Source organism: Raphanus sativus, chromosome 9 (assembly GCF_000801105.2).
Source record: "Raphanus sativus cultivar WK10039 chromosome 9, ASM80110v3, whole genome shotgun sequence".
In the NCBI taxonomy this organism is placed as follows: Eukaryota; Viridiplantae; Streptophyta; class Magnoliopsida; order Brassicales; family Brassicaceae; genus Raphanus; species Raphanus sativus.
This window is the reverse complement of record NC_079519.1, coordinates 3,749,886-3,773,359: the sequence shown is the minus strand read 5'-3', so window position 1 is coordinate 3,773,359 and position 23,474 is coordinate 3,749,886. Positions and strand designations below refer to the sequence as shown.

Here is a 23,474-nt window from a genome sequence, read left to right as displayed (position 1 = left end):
GTCTCTGATATTTGTCCAGCAACATAGTCTCCATTACCCAGCAATGGGGAAGGAGAAAGAGTGTTCACCCAGTACTTGTTCCACAGGAGACCCAGAAGGTGACTATCAAGAGATGACTTGGAGTATGTTATATCCAATGAATAGTTGTACTGCCAGAAAATCAAAAAGTCAGACATAAGAATACTGCTTTCCAATGAGAAAACTCAAGTGTGTATATATGTAACCTGTTTGCAGTCTTATTAAGAGGAATAGTCTGATACTCATAAACAGGCTCATCTGGAGGCTTATACCCTTGTGAATGCTCCAATCTCCTCAACCTTACCCGCTGAAACAGAACAGTCCTTGTGGGATCAATAACAACAGCTAGAAATGGTTCTTGATACTGTTGGTTAAGCCTCTACGTAGAAACGTCAACGTCAATACCAGAGAGCCAGCATCCGTATCCCGGGTGGGAGTGATACCATCCAACAACATTCTCCAACCTCCCAGCCTTATAGATCAAGTTACAGTAACTTCTTCAATCTTCACTAGGATTAGACATTTGTTCTTTTTCCACTGTGCCAACAGTCATTTAGTCTCCGACGAGACTAAATTGTGGTGCCTACCAAACTGTTCTGACCTTATGTCTCGGGGATGTTCAAGTGTTCTTCTTCTCTCCATCGTTATCATTCTCGGATGCTCAAACAACCAAATTTTTCTGCTAGATTCTCCACCACTTCCTCATCTCCCTCCTTTATTCAGGTTTCCTTTCTCTCAGCTCCCCAGCTAACTTCTTGATTCTTGTCCTCACTAGAGCCTTCTCTTTTACTCCTCCCATCATTGCATCGATGATGAAGTGGACAAATAATCATTACAGGACCCTTGCTCGCATCATTACAAAGCACGCTTGGCTTTACTTACACTGAGATGATTGCTGCTCAAACTCTTGTGATTGTAAGGTAAAACGCTGCACTGAAGGAAGGAGCTCCCGTAGTCATGGTAGACCGCGCAGCGTACAACAAGTATGTGCAGATTTTGACCCAGTCGATTGATCTGAATTCTATATCAGAGCCCTGACACTGCAGTTTATGGTGGGTGTTCCAAGTACGTGGACTTACACGCCGACAGGTTCCATAATGTGATGGATTTTGTGAAGGTATGTTTGTTTTAAAGAAGAAAGGCGGTATCATGAGCCTTTTTGTATGCTAAACATATTCCTCCACTCAGAGAATGGAAATAGCTTTTGTGGAAGCGAAGAGCAGACGCTGCTTTCATAAGAATGCAAGGTGTGGAGTGTAAGATGTTTTCTTTAGTAACATCTTCGAAAGTTTGTATTGTGTGGTGAGTCTTTGAGATCTATATTGCAAACATAATATACATTACTTGTTAATCATAAACTTTTGGTATTATTTAGGTAGTGAATCTTAAACCCTATTATACTGATATATATTATTCCCCTGCATAAGGTTTATCTAGTTCAGATAATGTTGAACATTGATTGCAACATAATTCTTCATTCACTCTCCCAGCTAAGCTTTTAGTCTTGTTCAGAGATGTCACTTGATGGAGAAGGATTAGGCTTTGTATGTAGCTGCAGCAGCAGAAGAACCAACCACCAGATTTAACAACTGCTTTATCAATGTTTTATATATGGAAACTAACTTTTACAGGGAAACTTGGAAGCATCTAAGATTATTAGTGTGTTATTAGACAAGCCACCATTTTACCTGAAGCTATTATCATTGCATAAATCGATTGTTCTGGCCATGGATTTGGTGGCGTTCCCACACCACAACCTCTCTTGGGGAAGTGAAAACATAGGAACATTTGGTTATTTTTTTATTTCTTGGCTAATTTTATATAGGAAACGACGTCGTTTGGTAACTTCTTCAATCTTCACTACGATAACACATTTGGTTCTGTTTCCACTTTCCAACATTCGCTTTGTTATCTTCTCCGAGGAGGGAAGTCTAAATGTGGTGCCTACCAACTGTTCGACCTAATGTCTCAGAGATGTTCAAGTGTTCTTCTTCTCTCCGTCGTTTTCATTCTCCGATGCTCAAACAAGCCACAGCTGCAAGATTCTCCACCACTTCTTCATCTCCTTATCTTCCTCCTTTATTCAGGTCTGCTCTCTCTCTTTCTCAGCTCCCCATCTATTTTCTTTGATTCTTGTCCTCACCCTTTTGCTCCTCCCAGCGTCGCACCGATGATGGAGTGGACAGACAATCATTACAGGACGCTTGCTCGCATCATAACAAAACATGCTTGGCTTTACACTGAGATGATTGCTGCTCAAACTCTTATTCACCAGCAGACCAATTTGGTATTTTTATTATTACTTAAAACTCGTTCTGATTCAGTGACTGTCGGCTTGTCCTTGTCCTTGTCCTTGGCTAGACAGGTCTCCTTCTTGTGTTGCATCAGGACAGGTTCTTGGCGTTTTCTCCGCAGCAACATCCTATTGTTCTTCAGCTTGGAGGGAGCAATGTGGAGAGCCTTGCAAAAGCTGCTAAGCTTTCTCATCCTTACGGATACGATGAAATTAATCTCAAGTTAGTTTCTTTTCTTTTCTTTTTTTTGCTCTGTATTGCGTATGGAATCAAGAAGCTTAAACTAGGTTTGTTTTCTTTCTTGTTGAGATAGCTGTGGATGCCCTAGCCCTAAGGTAGCTGGACATGGATGCTTTGGTGTTACCCTCATGCTCAACCCCAAGGTCTGTTGCTTACTCCTCTACTTGATTTTCAAGATTTATGTATCTGCTCTTTCTTTAGGATGGTCCCTCTCGCTCACGCTTTGTTGTTTTTGTTTGTAAAGCTTGTTGGAGAGGCAATGTCTGCCATTGCTGATAATACCAACGTCCCTGTTACTGTGAAATGTCGAATTGGTGTAGACGATCATGATTCCTATGATGAGCTCTGTGAGTTTTTTTTCTGTTTGTTACAAATGCCTTCTGGAGTCTCGTGTATGGGCTGTGTCTGGATGTACTAATACATCTTTTCCTTCTACTGTTAGGTGACTTTGTTTACAAGGTTTCTACTCTGTCACCAACTAGGCATTTCATTGTTCATTCGCGCAAGGCACTTCTTGGTGGTATAAGCCCTGCTGATAACCGGAGAATCCCTCCTCTAAAGTATGTTTTACAATTACTTGCATCTTGGTTGCCGTCTTCTGAGAAGTAAGCATGTCGTTGACATCACCTGTTTTTTTGGGCGTAGTTTAGGTACGAGTACTACTATGCCCTTGTGCGTGACTTCCCAGACTTGAAATTCACAATTAATGGCGGCATTACTTCTGTATCTAAGGTGACCATCTTGTATATTAGAGACTAGATCTCTGTTCTGCTCTCATGGTTTCTAGCCGAGTAAGACTGAGAAATATGTTTTGATTATAAGGTAAACGCTGCACTGAGGGAAGGAGCTCATGGAGTCATGGTAGGCCGCGCTGCATACAACAAGTATGTGAAGATTTTTAGCCCATTTGATCTGAGTTCTATATCAAAGCCTCTCTTTTCTTCTTGATTCGCTGTCAATCCTTGACAGCCCCTGGCAGACTCTAGGACTTGTTGATACTGCACTTTATGGTGTTCCAAGTAGTGGTCTTACACGCAGACAGGTTCCATGGAATATTCAGCTTTTCAGTTGCTTTCTCTGCCAATTTGCTGAAGAAACAAAATTCTGATGTCTCTGAATGTTGGGCAGGTTCTTGAGCAATATCAAGTATATGCAGATTCTGTCTTAGGAACACAGGGAAACGGGAGGCCTAATGTGAGAGATTTAGTGAAGGTAAGCAGTAGGTTTTGTGTGAAAACTAATACAAGCCTTGTGTATGAACTGAAAATGTTCCAATTCGTTGCAGCCTCTGCTAAACATTTTCCACTCAGAGAATGGAAATAGCTTGTGGAAGCGAAGAGCAGACGCTGCTTTCAAAGAATGCAAGGTGAGGAGTGTAAGATAGTTTCGTTAGTAACATCTTAGAACGTCTGTTTTGTGTGGTGTGAGTGTTTGAGATCATCAATATTGCAGACGGTTGGGTCTTTGCTGGAAGAAAGCTTGAAGGCGGTTCCGGACTCTGTCTTGGACTCCCCTATTTCTGGAAGTCCAGAGATTGAAGAAGAAGATGTGTTTGCTGATGTGCACAATGTATTGCCGCCTCCCTACAAAGCTGTGGAGCCAGTGTTGTTATGTGCTTAGTTTGGGACGAAGAGGCGTTATGTAATCTTTGTATGGTCTTTTTGAGTCCATCGTCTCAACTAAAATACTGTATTGAATGTATGATATCAAACAGTAGATACAAATATTTGTTCCACTTTTGTTATTATTTGAGTGGTGAATAAACCATATTATACTGATATTATTCACCTGCATAAGTGTTAATCTTCAGATAATGTTGAATCTAACATTGCGAACTGTAGTTGTTTGTTCACTCTCCCTGCTAAACTATAGTTCTGCTGAAAATATTATGTCTTGGAAAATGGTACAAAAAGACTAGAAGCCTTATCTAGCCCATCCATTGAAAATAACAACGCGTGATGCTATCTTCTCCTCTTTAAAAGCTACAGGAACCTGCATTTAAAGTTCATCCTTAGATTCCAAGTCTTGTTCTGAATCTTCAGAGATGTCGCTTGATGGAGGAGGATTAGGCGTGTCTATAGCAGCAGGAGCTACTGGCTCGTTGAGTTCCAAATCTTCACCCAAGATTTTTGCTGTGAACTTCCGTGCCTCGAGATCAAGATCGGGCCATTCAGTTACAATTCTTCTGGCACCCTGCAGAAGAACCATTACATTTAACAAATGCTTATCAATGTTGTATAAATGGAAAATAGCTTTTACAGGGAAACTTGGAAGCATCTAGACTAGTGTGTTATTTACACCAGCCATACCTGAAGCTTTGGCTCCTTTGTCATGGGATTATTGCACAGGTCTATTGTTCTAGCCTTTGATTTGGTGGCGTTTCCACACCATGATTCACACCATAACCACTCTTGGGGAAGTGAAAATATAGGAACAGTGTGCTGAGCATAATTAGGAAGATCCTGAAAAAGATAACGCCATGCCACAATTAACAAGTTTGAGCCTAGAACTCAGGAAGATAACCCTAAACCAGTACTAGAATGTTATAAAGATTCAGAGCATATAGTGTATGGTCAATGCGACACTAAGAGCAGGGTACAGAAGGTCAATGAAAGTGTCCCTTTTTCAACTATTGGGTTCAAGGCACAGATATAACGAATGTGGCAATATAGAAAACGGGTTAGGATAATTTCCAAATAAAGGAAAACGATGGTTCGATCAACAAGAAAAATATCTTAGTGCTAACTAGACCAAATGTAGAAGCCATATTGAACAACTTGCCTGATCTAGATTAGACAAACTGTTTGGATCCTTGCTAAGCGTCTCATAGAATACTCTTAGATTATCTCCTGCCGCCGTCTCTCGGAATTTAACCAAGTCAACAACGTACAGAGCACTACAAACAGAACAACGCACATCAATAATGGAAATAGCAGCAACTTATCAAGGTTCAAGTGAAGTTCGTTGGTCTACCTGATATGGTATGGCCTACCACGTAAATGTTCTCTCCAGAAACCCTGTTCCAAGTAAATGAGAATGTTAGTAAGGAAACCAATTAGCCCTACAAAAAGAACAGATAAGCGGTTACCTGTCTCCAAACCGATAGCCATCCATTTCCCTGTTGTTGTCACAAAAAGGAGTATACGCGAGAGGTCTTCCTTTTATATCCATATCGTACAGTTCGCCCATGTCTGTCCTTATAATTTGATCGGCGTCGACAAATATAACCTACAGAATACGTGTAGAATGTCTTACACTAGCAGCGTGTTTAATGTCTTATTCTGACATCTTCCAAGCATAAAAATCGCAGGTAACAAATGAAAACATCAAATGATCAGCCGTACCTTTTCCAATGAGAGAGGAAATATAACATCAAGGAAAAGGATTTTGTAGGCCCAAATAATTCGTTGCTTTTCTTTCTGTTTATGCAACCAGGAAGGCCATTTGTACGTAATCAGCTCGTACTCAAAGTTATATTCTTGTGCCATATGTGGAATCACATCCTGCAAGGGTAGAATGCGATAAGCATTAAGTTGATGTGGTTAACATAAATAGACACAAACACCAAACTTACGTGTATACCAAGAAGAAAAGGAACAAACCTTAAATTGAGGAGAAAGATAATTCTTTATGAACCAGAATTTTACAGGACGATTAGTGTTCTTCAGGACACTGAGAATCATGATCTTAAGGAAACGCTCATATCTGTCATATGCAGTATCTAGGCATCAGAAACCGAATGGTTCAAAATATTATATCTTAAAGTTTTCTCTTCGCATGATAACTTAAAACTCTTAGTGCACAAGATATATATAGAAGTAGAATTACCATACATGATTTTCTTTTTAATATGCGTGAAGCACTCAAGTAATTAAGATTATCTAATATGTCTCGGCGCATGTAGGTATGGTTAATTCTTTTTCCTTTCCAAGCATAATGGCTCAACACAATTGACTGTATAATGTATATCAGTGTATGTGGTCAGACAGTCAAGAAAAAAGCTTGAACTTACAAATGTCCTGAAGCGATAGAGAATATATTTATCGTTTTACCATGTCGCCCACCCTTCTCGTTCTCCTGAAAGGACGAAAAAAAGAGAAATAACAAGATTAAAACTGTTGCAATGTAATCCACGTGTTAAATCATGCATAAGTGAGATGCAATAAGCTTACAATATGTAAAAGAGTGAGTCATATTACAGAAGCTACTCACCTTTTTGGTAACTTCCTTCATCGATTGTTGACGACCACCAACTAAACCAGACGCCCAATTCAAGAACTTTGAGTTCCAGCTTCCCCGCTATAGCAAGAGGCATCATCGAAGAATTAATAACCAGCGTTTTCAAAGACCAATAGTCTTTTTTTAGGTAAATCTTCTGAAGGAGTAAGTACTTACTTCGTTGCTTTGCTGCGGACCATCATCACCGTCTGTAGGAACTAACAGCTTTTCATGCTCCTTACCCCTTTTCTTAACTACTTCTAAATGAACAACTTTTCCACGCAGATCATCGATGGTAATACGTTTCAACGAGGATTGATCTTGACTCCCATCATTACCTCCTTTCAAAACGTATAACTCAGAGCTTCTACCCGGAGCAAGTTGCAAATACCAAACCCCCGGGGATACTTTCATCTGCCAGTAACCTAAATTAGCCATTACAAGTGTATCAACCAAATGCGGTTTATTTTTCGTTCCCAAAATGAGCTGAAGGCCGCGAGGAGCCTCATGATCCTTTTCCGAGCAATGACCTGCGCAAGGATTATGTCAATAAATAAAATGAACAATATCCTGCAGCGTAGAAGAGTAAGTTTAGAAAAGCTAACCTGTAAGGACAAGAGATTCAACCTCAAAAACTGCCTGCAGCGTAGTGGTATCTCCCAGGTTCTCAAGCAAAATATTGTCGAGATCGTGACTGGACATGGACAAATCCGGAAGAGAGAAAAGAAAGTAGAAAGTTAGGCATAAGCCAAAAATAAGATGGCTCAACAAGCAAAAATTTGAGCCATCTTATAACATCATAATCCCATTTTCTTTTTAGGGGAAAATCATACATGGCAATTACTGGTTCAACAAGCCATGGCTCTGGAACGTCAAGATTCATGGTAAGTGTCTTGGATAATGGCATATTTGCGAAAAATGCCTTGGGCCCATCTACATCAAAGTTTGTACTGCTGTAATCGTCCTGAAAAAAAACAAATAAGTATTTGATCAGGAATGTGGACAAAACCGGTTCGCCGTATAATTTAAAGATCTTTCATACCGTATTGGGTAAGACATATCTGTAGTAATTCTTCAGAGGAATGTCCACAAGGGAGCTCTGAGAAGAATTAAGAACTCTAGGTCAGACACATGAACAAATATGTATGTTATGTTTCTCCCAGTAAGAAACAGTGACTACTGAAACAGAATATACATAAAATATCTCCATAACTAACAGCATCAGTAGTGCAGCTGTAAGACCATATATATATATATATATATATATATATATATATATATATCTCAGCAAGAGTAACAGTAACCAATTAAAGACCGTAAGAATAAATCCCTTTGAACATCTACATGGCTCACAACAATAAGTTTGACATTTGCATAATTTCCAAATAACCGTATACGTTTTACTCACCATGGGATTCAGAACAATCCTCATGCTTGTCTGAACATGCTTCTGTAAAACTTGAAGAAGTGATGCTAATTTTTGACCAGTAGGGCTTAAAGGATCGACAACAGCATCAATGTGTATAGTTGCATTTTCATTTCCCAGCATAACCGCACTACAAAACGTATGGACATCTTAGTCTTACAGTCTTAGATTCCCAACACAATAGAAAAAAAGGAAAGAAACTACCAACTGACCCAATTTGCATACCTGTATTCCGAACTCAACACCTCAAAGCGTGCACTTTCAGAACTACGGTCACGTGTTGCCATTGCAGATGACACAAGCATGAAGACATCGCTAAAATATTTACTGCAAGTGTGACAAAAGAGAAAAACAAACTTCTATCAGCTATTTTTCAAACCATACAAGGGACTATTCCTACAAGAGTTATATCCTATCAGCTATTTTCAAAACACACATGAGATCATCCCTTCTTGAGGAAAAAGATAGGAGAATAATTATCAGTCTAGAGAGAGATAAAGCCAAAATTAAAATACAAGCAGCAAGAGCCACATCTAAATGGAGAAGAAAAAGGATCTGATCCGTAGGTAATTCGAAGGCACAGGGCGAGTAAAATGCCAATATCCCATGAAATGTGTAGCTAAAGAAGCTTTGCTCGCCAAGAACAAGGTGGGAAAAAAAAACTTTTTGAAGCCTTAGTTTGGTAGACAAGACTATGCGCGCAAGGGAAGGAGAAACAGCTAAAGCATGAAAAGAGATACCTAGTCAGTAAATCAGGATCCACACCCTGCCATTCAATGCCTTCAATAATTTCTTGAACAGGCTTTACTCTTTGATTGAACTCCATCGACTCAAGAAGGTGCAAATCATGACCCATAAATGTTCTCTCATCCACAGGAAAAATCACCTACCAAATATATAATTGAGTATGCTGAAGGTTCGTAATTGTACGATTGAAACTATTACTAAGAATAGGTATATAATAAAATATATATTGAACAGAGAGAGATAAAAATTGGTTTACTTACCCTTCCATTTGAAATTATTGCATTTGCATCAGATTCAAGCCCAACTTCCCAAGATAAAAATTGGGCGACCTACATGACAATAGTGAGCAAAAAACCATCGCTAACATCATTGCTGTTTCAGAGGAAAACTGAAGATTCTTGGGTCAATGTTCTTTCAGGCATGATAGGAAATCTTCTAAAGCAGCATACCTTTATCATACGCTTACGCAACTCCTCATCCAAAGATTCTACGAGACGAGATCGGTACGCCTTAGAAGGTAACCCATACTCCTCAGCAAGCTCAAGGACTTTATCAATTGGCATCTGAGAACCACCCGACTCCACTGATGTTTTAAACAGATATTCACGCTCATAAAACGAGCAAAGTTTATCCAAGAAATGTAGGGCCTTTTCCTTATGACTGCAAACAATTAGACAGCAAACTTAACAAACAGAGATTAAGGGTAGGAAATGACAATCTGTAAGCACACATCACCAATCACATGAAAACAAAAACTGACGTACCTCAATGATGATGCAGTTATTTCAAAGAACTTTATAAAGAGAAGGCTATATGGGTCAACATTCGGGCTGCTACTAAATAAAACTCCAAGACGAGCACTTTTGGAACCTCCAATCTGAATGAAAATGCAAGAACATCAATAACATGGGTGGATCCAACCGAGGGTCGAGATGTAAAGAACGTCACAGGAAGCTATTAGTATATCAACTAACCAGGTAACGGACACCCTCATGTAACAATTTCATTCCTTTCTTCGTGGTGACGTCAACAGCAAGGAGATGAGTCACATACTTTACATCGTCTGAAGCTGGAATTGTCAGATAAGAAGGTATATATCAAGTAAGTCTGCCTGAGAAGGTCGCACACCTGGGATATGGACAATAAGCTGTTGACTATATAAATGTACAGTTACTTACTTTCAGGAGAATGCAAATAGTTAATATTATCCAGCATAGATTCCCCACTCTTGGTGGATGAAGCCAGTGAGACATATCTGGGTTTGTTCTTTCCTCCGCTAATAATCTACAAACAATGCAATAATGAGAAGGCAGACTCTTCTTCGAATCAGAAATGAACAACGTAAACAAATTAGAAAAAAAAAATGCTGCCAGTAAAACTCCCTACCTGTGGATTATACCGGCTAAGACCACTTTCCGAAAGCAGTTTGTCCAAAACATTAGTTCGGGATTCTATCTGGCCGTAATAAACTTGTTCTTGTATCTTGGGAAGCTCATCATTCATGGCATTTAAAAGAGTTTCTTCCTGGAGAGAAGAGAAAACATCATGAACCAATTTCCAATAGGCTTAAGAAAATCATAGCGATTAAAAGTCAAAAGCTCTTAGTATGCAGACGTGAAATTTGATGCATATCAAAGAAGCAAATGGTTTGTATGTACAATCATTATGAAGATTTGCAATAAGCACTGTCAAGATATCAGAACCTTACATATTAACAAAGATGCACAAAAGTACCTCAACAGAATCAAAGACGAGGCCGTTCATCAAAAATGAACACTTCAGTTTCGCCAGACCTAGCTTAAATACAAACAAGGAGCTTGCTTCAGATGCCTCCTTCAAAGTGCGCTCTTGCTGCAGTTTCAGCAATATCTCTTGAGGGGGTGATTTAACTTTTGGTCTGAAATAGAAAGGATCCAACATTAGGAATGCTATGGAATACAATCCAAATTTCCTTCGAAAATAGATATAACATAGATCTGCGATTGTATAATAGTGATTCTAAATATCCATGGTACTTACAAAATTGTCTCAACAAATGCTCCATCGACATGCTGTTGCTCAGTTTCCTCTTCGGAAGAATCAGCAGATTCAGCCCTTAATCTGTTTACCTGTGAACCAACCTGAAGATGTTACGCAACAAATGTTTGGGATACTTCAAGACGCTTCTAGCTATGAGCAAGTATTAATGTCTATTACATTTCCCAAAAACTGAAAAGCTGTTTGAATCCCATGGTGCTCCTTGATGTACAGAAAAAGACGTATGATCTGCAAAGAGTGTTTATCATCAGAAAACAAATTCATTCTTAGTTTCATGCTCAATCAAAACAATAAACAAGAACATAATACAAACAAGCATCTTAATGCGGAAAACAAAAATTCAACGTTGGGAAATTGATAGCAGTAAACTTATATTCCAAAGAGAGGTGAATACCATAGTGGATATGTCCTCTTTAACTTGGGCATTTGTCTCTGCATCATAAGACTTGATTTGACCACCATTATCTTCGATATTCTTGATTAGTTGAGTGGAATATAATATCACCCCAAATCTCACAGGGACTTGATTTTCGTATAAAGATCTGAGTGTGTCGATGGACTGTAAAAATCGAACAATAGTCAGTTCAAACCCTCTGAACTCATGAATAAAAGAAGACGGCCCGGCAGTGCCAGAAAAGGGCATATGTGAGACTTGCCTCAAGACCGCAGACAGTGGCTGGATCAATAACGTAAACTGCATGGAATAGGTTCTTTCGGATGTAGCGTAGTTGCCCAGGGAAGGCAGGCATCAAAATCTTAATACAACGTGACAGAAACACAACCAATTAGAGATTGCATACTGCTCACAAAATTATCATATAAGTATCCTATATTATCAAGATGCCAGCTGTACTGGTTACCTCATTAATATTACTCCGCCAGCGCTTGTACATATCATCCTCCTCCAGATTGTTGAGATAATTAACATGCTCAGAACGGAAATCAACCCGGTATGAATCCGGCTCCGGGAGAGGGGTAGTTAGTAAAAGTTTCCGTATGGCTCCATCAGGTATCTGACAGTTGTATATATATGTTAGCACATCCATAACAAGAGTAACCAAAGCTCAGTGTCCTAAATAGACGAAAATATTCATCAAAATTGTATCATTCCAATATTTCCTCCAATGTTATATAAACTCGAACTTTAATTTTTCTTTCGGCGTTGTACATGCATCAAACAAGAAGTGGGGTGTGTGTGTGAGAGATAGCAAAACAGGCAAAGAAGGCTAAGTTCTAAACAATTTAAGACTATTCTTACAAAATGTTTCATACAGCACTAGCCTAAATGTTTAGGCGCACACAGTCGGTATAGAGTACCTTGAGCTTTGAAAACTGGTTGGCCAGGGACAACTCTTGATGAGCCAAATCCATCAACCTACAGGCAAAAGGATCAGAGAATCATTAGAAAGGAACTATAACCAACGATGTAAACATATTAGCTATTAATAGGAGTAAACGGAAGGCCAAACAAAAATCAACACAGCAGAACAGATATCGAAAAATGTAAGTGAAGCAGTGAACCGAAAGACGGGAAACTAGCTCTGGCCATACTCAAGCTAAAGTGGACTTAAGCAAAGCGAAGGAAAAATACATTCTCACTTCAAGAAAAGGACCATGAATTTAACTATATGCCTTGATCAAGACAAAATCACCATGTGCAAAAAGGTATTACATGTATAGGTCCATATCTTCAATGTTTAACAGGGCACCATTAAGAGCCAACAAAGCCTTGCCAGGGGGAAGCATTCTCTGGTTTGAAAGTATCTCTTCTTTTATTGATTCATTGAGCTGCGCAAGTGAACCAGACAGTTAAAATCAGAAGAACCAAAAGAAACAATTCGACCAACAGATTAAGGTTACCACAGCATTAATAAACAATGGCATACCTTCATGCGAGATAACGAAGAAACAACGCTTGGAAAGTTTTGATTGATTTCTTGCATAGATTGCAAAGGATCAGAGGCATGGACTATTCGCTGGGCTGTTTGGTGTCCTAAATCTGTAGAATGAAGGAAAATTAGAAAACACTTCTTAACTTCTACTATCACCAAAGCCAAAACATGCAGGATGCATAACTACCTTTGAGCTCCCAAACATCAAGCGTGTCTGATACAGTTGATGATAGGAGATAATCCCTAAAAGCCATGACTTCTGATCTTAGCTCGGGTTTCCTGTCCTGCGAAACAAGAATCGCTGACCCAAATGATTACCCAACAAAAAATGAAATACTGCTACATTCATCTCACATCCATTAACAAACAAACAAAAAAATATTTGTGTGGGCATACATGCAAATCAAACGGGCTACATCTTTTAAAATGTTTTGAAGAACTATTCTATTAACGTTGCAAATTAAACATACCAGGATTTTAGAGAATATAAAACCCCTAACATCTTGACTAAGATCTTCAGTCCTCGGATCTTCAAGAGTGATACCTGAAACTCATAGCAATAACACTTAAAGGGTGGCAAATTCACAGGTAACAGAAAGAAGATAGGGAACAAGTAGCTGATAAAAATAAGCTTTTCCTTTCGAAGTTTCAGTGGCGAAATGAGACAAAAAGTGAGCAAACGCTAACCTTTCTTTATAGCACTATCATCCATTGCCTTGTACTCCATGTTCTTCAAAGCAAGCTCCACACCATAACCAGCTAAGCTAACATTATCCCTTGCTCCAATGGCACCACAGGGTCTCGTTTTGCCTTCACAACCAGAAGGTAATACTGGTCTAACAACATACGTAACTTTCCCCTGTAAGATACCAAGGCTTCATTAGAATCCATACAACAAACGCAGAAAGACGCTAAGAAATGGAATCCCCGGAAAATGAGCCTGAAGTTTTATCAAGACAGTAATAAAAAGAGAGACCTCCTTAGCTGCTTGAGCAAGCGAGAGGTGAAATTCCCTAAAGCAACCAGTCCCAACAGCCCCGTATAGAACAGCCACCGGTGTTCCAGCTTTTGAATCAAAATGAACATGATCAAAGTCAAAGAGCTCAGGCCCTTGAGCAGCACCTCCAGCACTGTCATCAAACGAAATGCAGCTTAGCAAAACAAAAAACAAAAAACAAAAATCAAATCGTGTGATCTTAACCAAAAGAAGAGAGAACATCAGTGCATACGTAGGAGAAGCGAGCCAGGCGAGAAGATCGGTAACGTCGTAAAACAGGGAAGAGCCAGTATCAACCCAACAGCAGTGACTAGCGGACGGATCATCTCCGTGAGGGAAGGAAGAGAGAGACTCATCAGCCAATTGACGGTAGAGCACAACCCTGGGCGACGCGGATCTCAGAGTAAGCGAGAATTGAAAAAGAGAAGCCACGGGCTTCGCCAATAACGTCGAGGCCTGTGTTGATATCTTGAGGAGACAATCTCTAGCAGATTTGCAATCGGAGTCTCCATCGGAACCAAGCCAAGCTTCGTTGAACTCCCAGAAAAGCTGCTTCGATTCTTTCGAAATCAACTCTCTGTTACAAATTTTAAAAAAAAAAAATCGAGTGAGAATCTCACTTAGTAACAATGAAGATCGAAAGGAAAGGAAACAAAGGATTTACCCAGCCTCGAGGAGAAGAGGAGTGCCCTGCCACTTAGCTTTAACGGCCACCTGAACATTCTTAGGTCTCCGATTCTGAGCGTTGACGGTGAAGACGACGAAGAGGAGAAGTAATGCACAGAGCACGGATCTCAGATTGGTCCACATTTCCACGACGGAGAAGAGAAACCCAAAACGAGCCGGGAAGTGTATTCATTAAACTCAAAAAGGTTATTTTCGTAATTAACGATCAAAAGCCACGACACTGAGTATGACGTGGACGCATCTGATTAGTCGCCAATCTCTTCCGCGACGAAAAAGATACGGGTGACCCAAACCGAACCAAACCAAAATCGAATTATCTGTGTAGTACTTCGAATTTTGAATTTGACCCGGGCAATTTCGTAATAGAATACGAAAATACACATTAGTAAACGACCAAAAGCCACGACATAAGAGTGACGTGGAGGAATCTGATTGGTTGAAAGCAGTTAGGGTTTTTCGTTCGTCTGATCGAACAAAGAGATTTGGGGACCTTCGATGCCATCTCCGCCGAGAACATGCGATTAGTAAGGAATGCTCCTCAGGCGGAGGATACTATCGCTCACGGCGTCTCTCAGGAGCTGCAATCTCACTCCATTGCCTCCTCCTCCTCATAACTTCTCTTCCTACGCTAAACCTCCAATCGCCGCCGGAGACATCCTAATCCGCGAAGTCAAAGACTGGTTCAAACGCGACGCTGCTCACCCGCAAAGCCACGACCACGACCTAATCAACCGCATCAGCGACATCCTCAAATCCCCCTCAAACAACGACGGCGATGACGACCGAGCTTTCTACCGCCACCTCACCTCCCTCCGCCTCCGCCTCACGGAGAAGTTCGTCCTCGACGTCCTCAGCCACACGCGCTACGACCTCCACTCGTGCCTCAAGTTCTTCGACTGGGCCGCCCACCAGCCCGGCTTCCACCACACGCGCGCCACCTTCCACGCCATCTTCAAGATCCTCCGCGGCGCCAACCACCTCCGCCTCATCGTCGAGTTCCTCGACGGCAGCGACGGCTTCGAGGGATACCGCCACTCGCTACGCCTCTGCGACGCGCTCGTGATCGGTTACGCCGTCGCGGGACGCACCGACGTGGCGCTCCAGCATTTCGGCCACATGAGGTTCCGTGGATTGGATCTGGACACGTTCGGGTATCACGTGCTCTTGAACGCGCTCGTGGAGGAGAAGTGCTTCGATACCGTCGATGTGATCTTCGATCAGATCTCCGCGCGTGGGTTCGTCTGCGCGGTTACGCATTCGATTTTGGTTAAGAAGTTATGCAAACAAGGGGAGGTTGATGAGGCTGAGGCTTATCTACGCGCCTTGCTCCCGGATGATCCTATTGGTTGTGGGGCCGGGTTAGGGATCCTGGTTGATACTCTATGCTCTCAAGAAAAGTTTCAGAAAGTGACGAGGTTGTTAGATGATATCAAAGTTGTAGGAACGGTTCCGATGGACCGTGCTTATAGCATTTGGATCAAGGCTCTGATCGGGGCTGGGTTCTTGAACAACATCGAGGGTTTCTTGCAGCAGATTAGTCCGTTAGAAGGTTGCGAGATCGAGGTCGTTAGGTATAACTCTCTGATCTCGAAGCTTTTGAGAGAGAACAATCTTGGGAGCGTGTATGATATCCTGACGGAGATGATGGTGCGTGGAGTTTTGCCTAACAAGAAGACCATGAACGCTGCGTTGTGCTTCTTCTGCAAAGCTGGGTTAGTGGACGAAGCGCTGGAGTTGTATAGGTCGAGAGCTGAGATCGGTTTTGCTCCTACCTCCATGTCTTACAGCTATCTGGTTCGTACTCTCTGTGGGGAGAGGCGTGTGGAGCAAGCTTATGATGTGTTTAAAGGAGCGATGGACCGAGGGCATTTTCTTGGCGCGAAGACGTTTTGTATACTTGCCAATGCGTTGTGCTGGAACGGGAAGGCTGACATGGCGAAGGAGCTGGTTATCGTTGCCTCGGAACGGGACGCGTTGCCTAAGTTTCTAGGTGGTTGCAAGATTATACCGGCTCTTTGCGATGCTGGGAAAGTGGACGACGCTATTTTGATTAATGAGCTGTTCAACAGAAGCGGTGTGGCCACCACGTTCGGGATGTTCATCAGCTTGATATACGGCTCGATCAGGTCGATGAGGGGAGATAAAGCTGCGAAACTTATCGTCAGGATGCAGGAGAAGGGCTACACACCGACCTATAGTCTCTATCGAAATGTTATTCGATGTGTTTGTGCGATGGAGAGCGGTGACAGAAGCTGTTTCACTACGTTGCTTAACTATCAGTTGTCTCGTTGGGAACACAAAGTTGGGACCTACAACCTGTTCATCGAAGGAGCTGGGTTTGCAGGGAATCCAAAGCTTGCGAGATTAGTGTACGACCTGATAGATAGAAACGGCTTCACGCCGACGCTGGATTCAAACATACTCATGCTTCAGTGTTATCTTAAAAACGAGAAGATCGCTGATGCTCTTGAGTTTTTCAATAGTCTGCGTGAAAAGGGTGAGGTCAAAAGGAGATTATACCATGTAATGATTGTTGGCCTCTGTAGAGCAAATAGATTGGATGATGCGATGCATTTCTTGGAAGAGATGAAGGGAGAAGGGAAACATCCTAGTATTGAATGTTACGAAGTGCTCGTGCAGAAGTTATGCAACAGAGAACGGTATGAGGAGGCAGTTGGGTTAGTCAATGAGTTCAGGAAAAGCGGGCGTCGCATCACGTCCTTCATCGGTAATGTTCTTTTGTATAACGCAATAAAGAGCAAAGGGGTGTATGAAGCGTGGACACGGATGAGAGACGTGGAAGTGAAGATCCCTGAGATGAAGGCTCTTGGGGAGTTGATAGGAGTGTTCTCAGGAAGAATCGAGATGGAAGGAGAACTGAAGCGGTTAGATGAAGTTATAGAGAAATGCTATCCTCTGGATATGTACACGTACAACATGCTGTTGAAAAGGGTTGTGATGAGTCAGGCGGAAGATGCGTTTGAGTTGGTTGAAAGAATAGCTCGAAGAGGGTATAAGCCTAATGAACGGACTGAGAGGATCCTTGATCGGGCTCGACGGATACTAGGTAATCTCAATTCTCGGTCAAGCTTAGGGATGAGTGGTTGGGACAGCAGACAAGGGCAGCTTGAATATTGAAAGAGTATTGTCGCTGAGAGAGAGGTCAGATTAGTTGAATTAAGGAATAAGGGAAAGAGTATCTCAGTTGAATTGGATTCAATTTTTTGGTTTAAGTTTTGGATCATCAACTAGGTGGTGATGAGGAAGCCATATTGGTCTTATGATATCTTCTCGAGGCTAGGATGTTCTAACTTACAGAAGCTTTCTTGTCTCTGGATTGCGAAAAATGTGTTCTGTCTTTACGCAGAAGCTTTTGTTAGTGTCGTTTAAGACACCCACCAAACTGAATTTGGGTGATTATTAGCATCACATCTCCATTACATACAAATGTTTGTATTCTTTTCTAGAAACAAAAGTCAATCTTCAACAATTTTTTTGTCGTAATCTTTTTATTGTTTTAACATGGAAATTTTATGGTACTCGCCTTGGTTTTTTTTTTTTTTTTTTTTTTTATTATTATAGTTGTGTTGGTATTTCCATTTTTAGAAATATTGTGTTTACATTTTATTTCAAGGAAATGAAAATGTCTACCTGTGTTTTTTTTTTGCTAAAAAATGTCTACAGGTGTTACAAAAAAATGTCTACCTGTTTTTTGTTTACTTAAGAAAAAGTGATAAACACTAATACTAGTGTCTTTTCTTGGCTCAAAAATGTCTACAGCGTAGACATAAAATTAATTATGAAAAAAAATAAAGAGTAATTGAAAAACACATATAAATATGTTACGAAGAGAGTAGGATTACATGTATCTCAATAAAAACATTTTAAAAATAACAATAATGCAAGTACTGTGTACTACAGTTTAACGCCATTGTACTGCATAAAAAGACCCACCACGTACATACACATAAACCAGACAGGCTAGACTACATTAGAAAGAACCGAGACTTTTGACTATATGACAAACTCTGCATCCATAGGAAGAAGATGCTCATTCAGGTAAGAAGAATCTGTGATTCTGTCGCACGAATCTTTTTCTACTTCTTCGTCCTCCTCTTTTCTTGCTGGTATTGTACTGCAGAGCCAATGATATTATACTACTTGTTTCTCCTCTCCGGCCAACTTGTTGTGACCTGTTATTCCCTGAGTTCGTCTTTTTTTATACATTTTCAATCATTTTACAGAGTTTACAATTTTTTTTGTACATAGGCTACTCTAGAGTTTTTCATTTTTTATATAATAATAGTTTGTGGGGCTTCATTGCATAGTTATTTATTCTCACAGCTACTGCTTTTGGGGTTGACTTGGGCTCATTCCTCTCCCCTGTATATATATCTTTATTATCAATGTATAGACACACCTACATATTTATATAATCGTCATTAATGATCATCTTGTTATCTTAATTAGGGTTTAGAGATTAGTATAAGTTGGTTTCTTGCAATTATGAGTTTAAATTAAGACTACCTCTTATAATAGAACAAGACATAGAAGCCTTTTATTGTTTTGCGTATTTGTGTTTCTCTTTTGCCGTTGGTACGTATGTCCGATCATCAGATTTTAGCATCCAGTTTACTCGAAGACCTCTTGCATATCCCTGCAGAAACAACCGTTGAGGAGTTCCGAGAGAAGGACGACACTTTTCGAGCTCAAACAGAAAGCAAAGGTAAGGAAGTAGTAGCAGTATTGCATGATGAAGATGCTCGTGGCTCATCAGGTGGTGCAGCAAAGAAACAAGAACGTAACGCCAAAGAGCGTCTAAGGAGGATGAGACTTCATGCCTCTTACCTCACCCTCGGCACTCTTCTTACTGATCATTCTTCTTCCTCCAAGGTTTCATAATCTCCTCCTCTTTTACTTTTGAATATAGAATTTCAATCATAATGTCTTTGTGATTAGGACATGAATTAGTTTTCTTGTTTTTGTAGAAGAAATGGTGTGCACCGTCTATAATGGATAGAGTGGTCACATACATTCCTAAGCTACAAAATGAAGTTGAAGAGCTAACTCTCAGAAAGAAAAAAACTTGTAGAAGCTATAGAGAGCAAGAGGCGTCAGGAATTGGAGCGGCAAGATCATCACCCTCGAGCAATCTCGGTTCTTGAATTGGGGGAATCAGGTGATGAGGCTGTTGTGCAGATAAGCATGGAAACGGAAAAAGAAGACGAGTTCTCAAACTTGCTTCACGTAATGGAGATGCAAGGTTCCAGTATTTTAAGTGCTTCTACTTCTCTAGTGTGCCGAGACCAAAAGGTGGTTTGCTACAACTTCCATGTTAAGGTACTTGTTTGCTCTTATCTACACCACAATTCTCTTTGATCTTAGGTTCTTAATGTGCTAGTAAATATGCACATAAATGTTTGATAAATAAGTTTTAGACATGAATATGAACAAATATGTTATCTCTTTTCCAAATATACATGACTAATTAGGGTACTCAATCACGGGAGAAAAGTTATATATAAGTTATGGATGTGTTTTTGAGATACTGATTCTTTTAGCTCAAGAGAAACTATTTGGATCTCGGTTACATGTATTTGAGTGTGGTATTTGGTATAGGGATGGATAATTTACATATAGTTTCATGTATTATCAACAGCTCATCCATAATGTATAGACCAGAAAGACTGAACTTAACTTTACATAGTTTTTAGCAATTTATGGTACTAATGACTGGCATTGTGTCTAGAGAACTAACAATTGATAAATGTTTGGAAAAGTGTAGATGGATGGGAAGCCATGTGAAGGTGATGACTACATCACAGTGCTGAAGAACAACATCATTTCTTTGCTCTCTTGACAACACAAGATGCAAATGAAATTAAGTGACATGAATATGGAATAAGCTTTGGTGACGCATCTTGCAATATGGACTTTCCTAGTCTTGGTTGTGTAATTAATCTGGTGTTTGAAGTCTCAATCATACCTATGTAGAAATGTTGTGTTTATCTCCATATACTATATACATACCCAAAAGTCCAAAACCATGATTCATAAATAAATATGTTACAAGTTTTGTTCCCCTATAAATAGCTATCTAACACCTATTCTAATCACTAAAAAGTCATACAACCTCAGCGCTTATTTAAAAAATGTAATTATGTTCTGACATTAAACCATTCAAAACAAATTGGTGCATTTAGGTTAAAATTATTTACACATGAAAACAACTCAATGTCTAATTTTGGGAATCGCTAGAAATTATTCTAGCGGATGAAAATGTAAAACTGACATTCACCTCCTAACCAAACAAACTATAGTGTATGCTTCCCTTTTGATTTGCTTCAAATATATTAATAATATTTTTAATGTTTGTAGTAAGGTCTTGAAATTCACTAAACATGCAGGTAAGACTATATCAACACAAATACGTTTGCATAGCCATTAAAGGTCTAACCAATTTTGATGATATCAAAACTTAAATAGTGTTGTAAACAAGGGGTGCAAACATGCATGTTAAGCTTGAGATTGTTTATTTTAGGAAGTTACAAACATGCATGTTATGGTTGAGGTTGTTTTTTTAGAAAGAGTTTACTATCAGGGGCATATGCAGGAAGGGAATGGTGTGACATGGTCTCATCCTTATTTCTTTTTTAAAAATCTTAGTATAGAATTTGTTAAATATTTTTAATTTAATTTGTTATTGCATTATGTGTCTCATGCTTTTAAAATAAGCTTATACTAACAGTTTATATTATTTTGTGCTCAATGATTTCTAAACTTATTGATCCGCTCTTATTTACTATTGAGTTTGTTGTTACAATGGGTTGCGAGAAATTTCTAATTGGTCAAGTGGATCGTTGGAGGTTTTTATTGTAGGAATGGACCGCTAGTGGGGAGAGAAATAAATCGATGTCCATTTTGCCCTTTGATTTGTGTATTTCTCGCGAATGATCCACAAAACTTTTGAAATCGACCCACAACAAACGACCTAGACACTTAACGACTCACGCGAAATTCATGTTTTCTCACGTGTGAGCGGCCGGCTGTTTTTTTTTTTTGTAACCGGTAAAGAAGGTTTAAGGTAACAATAAAAATCTTCGGCGGCCCAAAAACCCAATTAATAACTTTAAAACGACCCATTTTGCCAATTAATTATATATGCTTGAGTTTGTTGAATGATGATTAATAGTATATTGATGATTCGAGGAAGAACCTTGTTCAAAAGCTTTTTGTATTGATGCTTATGTATAGTTTGTGTCAACTGAAGTTTGTTTGGCAAGAAACTTGAAAAAATTTCTCTGATGATATTGAGTACATGGTTAAGTTTTATGATTCACAATATTTGTGCAGTTGATGCTGTGTGAAAATAATAACTATATTAAATAAATTAAAACTCCATTTAACATTTTTATTAATCAACAACAATATTCTAAATCCATTTAACTTTCTTATATTTAACTTCAACAGACAACAGCCATCAATATATAGCAACTTATTACCATATATATATATATATATATATATATATATATATATATATATAATCCTTATTTAGACTATAAATGTTTATTTATTTAAAATGATATTAGTGAATTCTGATCATAATTGTTGAATACATTTATCACCTTTGGATATACCGATTCCTTAAATATATTTAAAATATAATGACATTATATAGTAAAATAATTAAAATCCATATTATATAGTAAAATAATTAAAATCCATAAAATATAACCAAAAGTATAGTTATCTGAACTAGAATAAATATAAAAAAATTCCATATCTATATTCAGATTGAATTGAACTCCAAGTTTTATCAAGTTTCTCCAAATGAAACTCACATTCATAAATAACCAATAAATTTGACAGTGAACTTGTGAAATAGGATGAACTCTTTTTGAGTTGACATTGATTTTCTAAAGCCCAAGAGAATATGATTACTGGAACGGAGCCCAGCACCAATACAACAAGGCCCAGTATAAAATGGATGGCTGAGTAATAAACTCAAAGGTCCAAGGGCTGACACGTGCAACAACACGTGTGCGTGTTCGAGTAGAGGAAGCTAGTGGTCCTCAGTCAGTCTCAGGTCTATCACGATTTCGCCGATCAACGCTCCTTCTTCGGTTACTTCTCCTCACTCCCTTGGATTCCTAGGTTTCTCTACCTCACGGGATTCCGAATGCTTTGAACGTCGTCTCCAACTTCCCTTTCCTCATAATCGGCCTCCTCGGTCTCATCCTCTGCTACTGGTGTTTTGTTTTTTCGAGCAGATGACTATTGCTTTTACGTCGATCATGGCTATATTTGTAATCGAGAGGATTGATGAGCACAAGGGTACTTAATTACTCCATTCTCCCTTTGCTTCTCGCTGGCCTTGTTAGCATTCTCTATTGGAGGCAAGTAGTTTATTCAGTTGATACACAGTTCAATAATAACAAGAGTCTTTTTAGATGGTAACTTGTCCTGTAACTTGTCCTTACCCTCATGCTCGCTATAAGAACCGTTCAGACCGAGAGGTATAGCACGGAATGACCAGACATAACAGACCTTTCTTGTTGATCATGCGTTAAACCCTATTTTGGCTAAAGCAGGATTAGCTTGTATAAGACATGGAAGAGGAGTAGAGGAAAGGGATCCAAGGAAGAGAGCTTCGAGTGACTCGATAGGTTGTGTTAGTTAATGATCATGTGTCCCTTTCACATTGTTACCATGTGATGATGCAACAAACCCACTTTCTTAGTTCCTTTAATGGTAAAAAACACCATAATCAGTATCGACATCATCGTCTCTAACTGCAGCTTGTTAAAGTGGCATCAAAGGCCTTTGAAGATCAACGTGGTGGAGTTAGCTCCTCGTGTGTTGCTCTTACTCAGAGCAGATCAAATACATAAATCTCGTTCGTTCAGAAGGAGAAG

General features: G+C 39.6%; 4 protein-coding genes and 1 long non-coding RNA gene across 6 annotated transcripts; 3 read left to right on the top strand and 2 right to left on the bottom strand.

The window, feature by feature from the left end:
• Nucleotides 1–1,321: 1,321 nt before the first annotated feature.
• Nucleotides 1,322–1,820, bottom strand: LOC130499666 (uncharacterized). The gene is made up of 2 exons (XR_008938553.1): nucleotides 1,707–1,820; nucleotides 1,322–1,570 (listed from the first exon to the last, which is right to left on the bottom strand). It is a non-coding gene; the product is annotated as an uncharacterized LOC130499666 (long non-coding RNA).
• Nucleotides 1,802–4,339, top strand: LOC108825454 (uncharacterized). 2 transcript variants are annotated; one of them, XM_018598740.2, is made up of 12 exons: nucleotides 1,802–2,105; nucleotides 2,179–2,305; nucleotides 2,380–2,534; nucleotides 2,626–2,695; nucleotides 2,797–2,899; nucleotides 2,995–3,112; nucleotides 3,203–3,284; nucleotides 3,375–3,436; nucleotides 3,522–3,594; nucleotides 3,681–3,764; nucleotides 3,838–3,918; nucleotides 4,005–4,339. In XM_018598740.2, the coding sequence occupies exons 1-12, from the start codon at nucleotides 1,954–1,956 to the stop codon at nucleotides 4,170–4,172; spliced, it is 1,275 nt and encodes a 424-aa protein (XP_018454242.1). In that variant the 5' UTR covers nucleotides 1,802–1,953; the 3' UTR covers nucleotides 4,173–4,339. The 2 variants fall into 2 exon arrangements, with proteins under 2 accessions (XP_018454242.1, XP_018454243.1); XM_018598741.2 differs by having other exon boundaries at nucleotides 1,809–2,105; nucleotides 2,407–2,534.
• LOC108825452 (UDP-glucose:glycoprotein glucosyltransferase) lies at nucleotides 4,313–14,714 on the bottom strand. The gene is made up of 37 exons (XM_056993981.1): nucleotides 14,534–14,714; nucleotides 14,102–14,446; nucleotides 13,849–14,002; nucleotides 13,560–13,731; nucleotides 13,343–13,416; nucleotides 13,060–13,156; nucleotides 12,867–12,979; nucleotides 12,653–12,768; nucleotides 12,298–12,355; nucleotides 11,841–11,993; nucleotides 11,637–11,735; nucleotides 11,375–11,539; nucleotides 11,140–11,208; nucleotides 10,963–11,051; nucleotides 10,678–10,840; nucleotides 10,330–10,467; nucleotides 10,122–10,227; nucleotides 9,918–10,012; nucleotides 9,708–9,820; nucleotides 9,393–9,603; nucleotides 9,204–9,272; nucleotides 8,937–9,082; nucleotides 8,422–8,523; nucleotides 8,179–8,326; nucleotides 7,813–7,869; nucleotides 7,604–7,734; nucleotides 7,376–7,464; nucleotides 6,948–7,300; nucleotides 6,765–6,851; nucleotides 6,565–6,629; nucleotides 6,155–6,257; nucleotides 5,897–6,055; nucleotides 5,650–5,780; nucleotides 5,526–5,579; nucleotides 5,334–5,448; nucleotides 4,862–5,014; nucleotides 4,313–4,745 (listed from the first exon to the last, which is right to left on the bottom strand). Exons 1-37 carry the CDS (start codon nucleotides 14,677–14,679, stop codon nucleotides 4,551–4,553), a joined length of 4,833 nt encoding a protein of 1,610 aa, XP_056849961.1. The 5' UTR covers nucleotides 14,680–14,714; the 3' UTR covers nucleotides 4,313–4,550.
• A 274-nt stretch (nucleotides 14,715–14,988) lies between these two features.
• LOC108825453 (pentatricopeptide repeat-containing protein At1g71210, mitochondrial) lies at nucleotides 14,989–18,095 on the top strand. Its single transcript, XM_018598739.2, has one exon. It carries the CDS (start codon nucleotides 15,088–15,090, stop codon nucleotides 17,692–17,694), a length of 2,607 nt encoding a protein of 868 aa, XP_018454241.1. The 5' UTR covers nucleotides 14,989–15,087; the 3' UTR covers nucleotides 17,695–18,095.
• Nucleotides 18,096–18,625: 530 nt separating this feature from the next.
• On the top strand, nucleotides 18,626–20,640 carry LOC108827412 (transcription factor bHLH160). The gene is given in 6 exon segments (XM_018600803.2): nucleotides 18,626–18,683; nucleotides 19,220–19,449; nucleotides 19,545–19,634; nucleotides 19,636–19,896; nucleotides 20,342–20,413; nucleotides 20,415–20,640. Coding segments are annotated over 5 exon segments (510 nt in total). The 5' UTR covers nucleotides 18,626–18,683; nucleotides 19,220–19,383; the 3' UTR covers nucleotides 20,436–20,640.
• Nucleotides 20,641–23,474: the final 2,834 nt, after the last annotated feature.

What these genes read in the sequence shown, in the direction of transcription:
- LOC108825454 (XM_018598740.2), top strand. Translation starts at nt 1,954, where the DNA reads ATGTGGTGCCTACCAACTGTTCGACCTAATGTCTCAGAGATGTTCAAG. An exon ending in GTGGTCTTACACGCAGACAG is followed by an intron (nt 3,595 to 3,680) that starts GTTCCATGGAAT and finishes AATGTTGGGCAG; the next exon opens with GTTCTTGAGCAATATCAAGT. An exon ending in CTGCTTTCAAAGAATGCAAG is followed by an intron (nt 3,919 to 4,004) that starts GTGAGGAGTGTA and finishes TCAATATTGCAG; the next exon opens with ACGGTTGGGTCTTTGCTGGA.
- LOC108825452 (XM_056993981.1), bottom strand. Translation starts at nt 14,679, where the DNA reads ATGTGGACCAATCTGAGATCCGTGCTCTGTGCATTACTTCTCCTCTTC. An exon ending in TCGTCTTTGATTCTGTTGAG is followed by an intron (nt 10,468 to 10,677) that starts GTACTTTTGTGC and finishes TCTTCTCTCCAG; the next exon opens with GAAGAAACTCTTTTAAATGC. An exon ending in GTTTGTCTAATCTAGATCAG is followed by an intron (nt 5,015 to 5,333) that starts GCAAGTTGTTCA and finishes TATCTTTTTCAG; the next exon opens with GATCTTCCTAATTATGCTCA.
- LOC108825453 (XM_018598739.2), top strand. Translation starts at nt 15,088, where the DNA reads ATGCTCCTCAGGCGGAGGATACTATCGCTCACGGCGTCTCTCAGGAGC.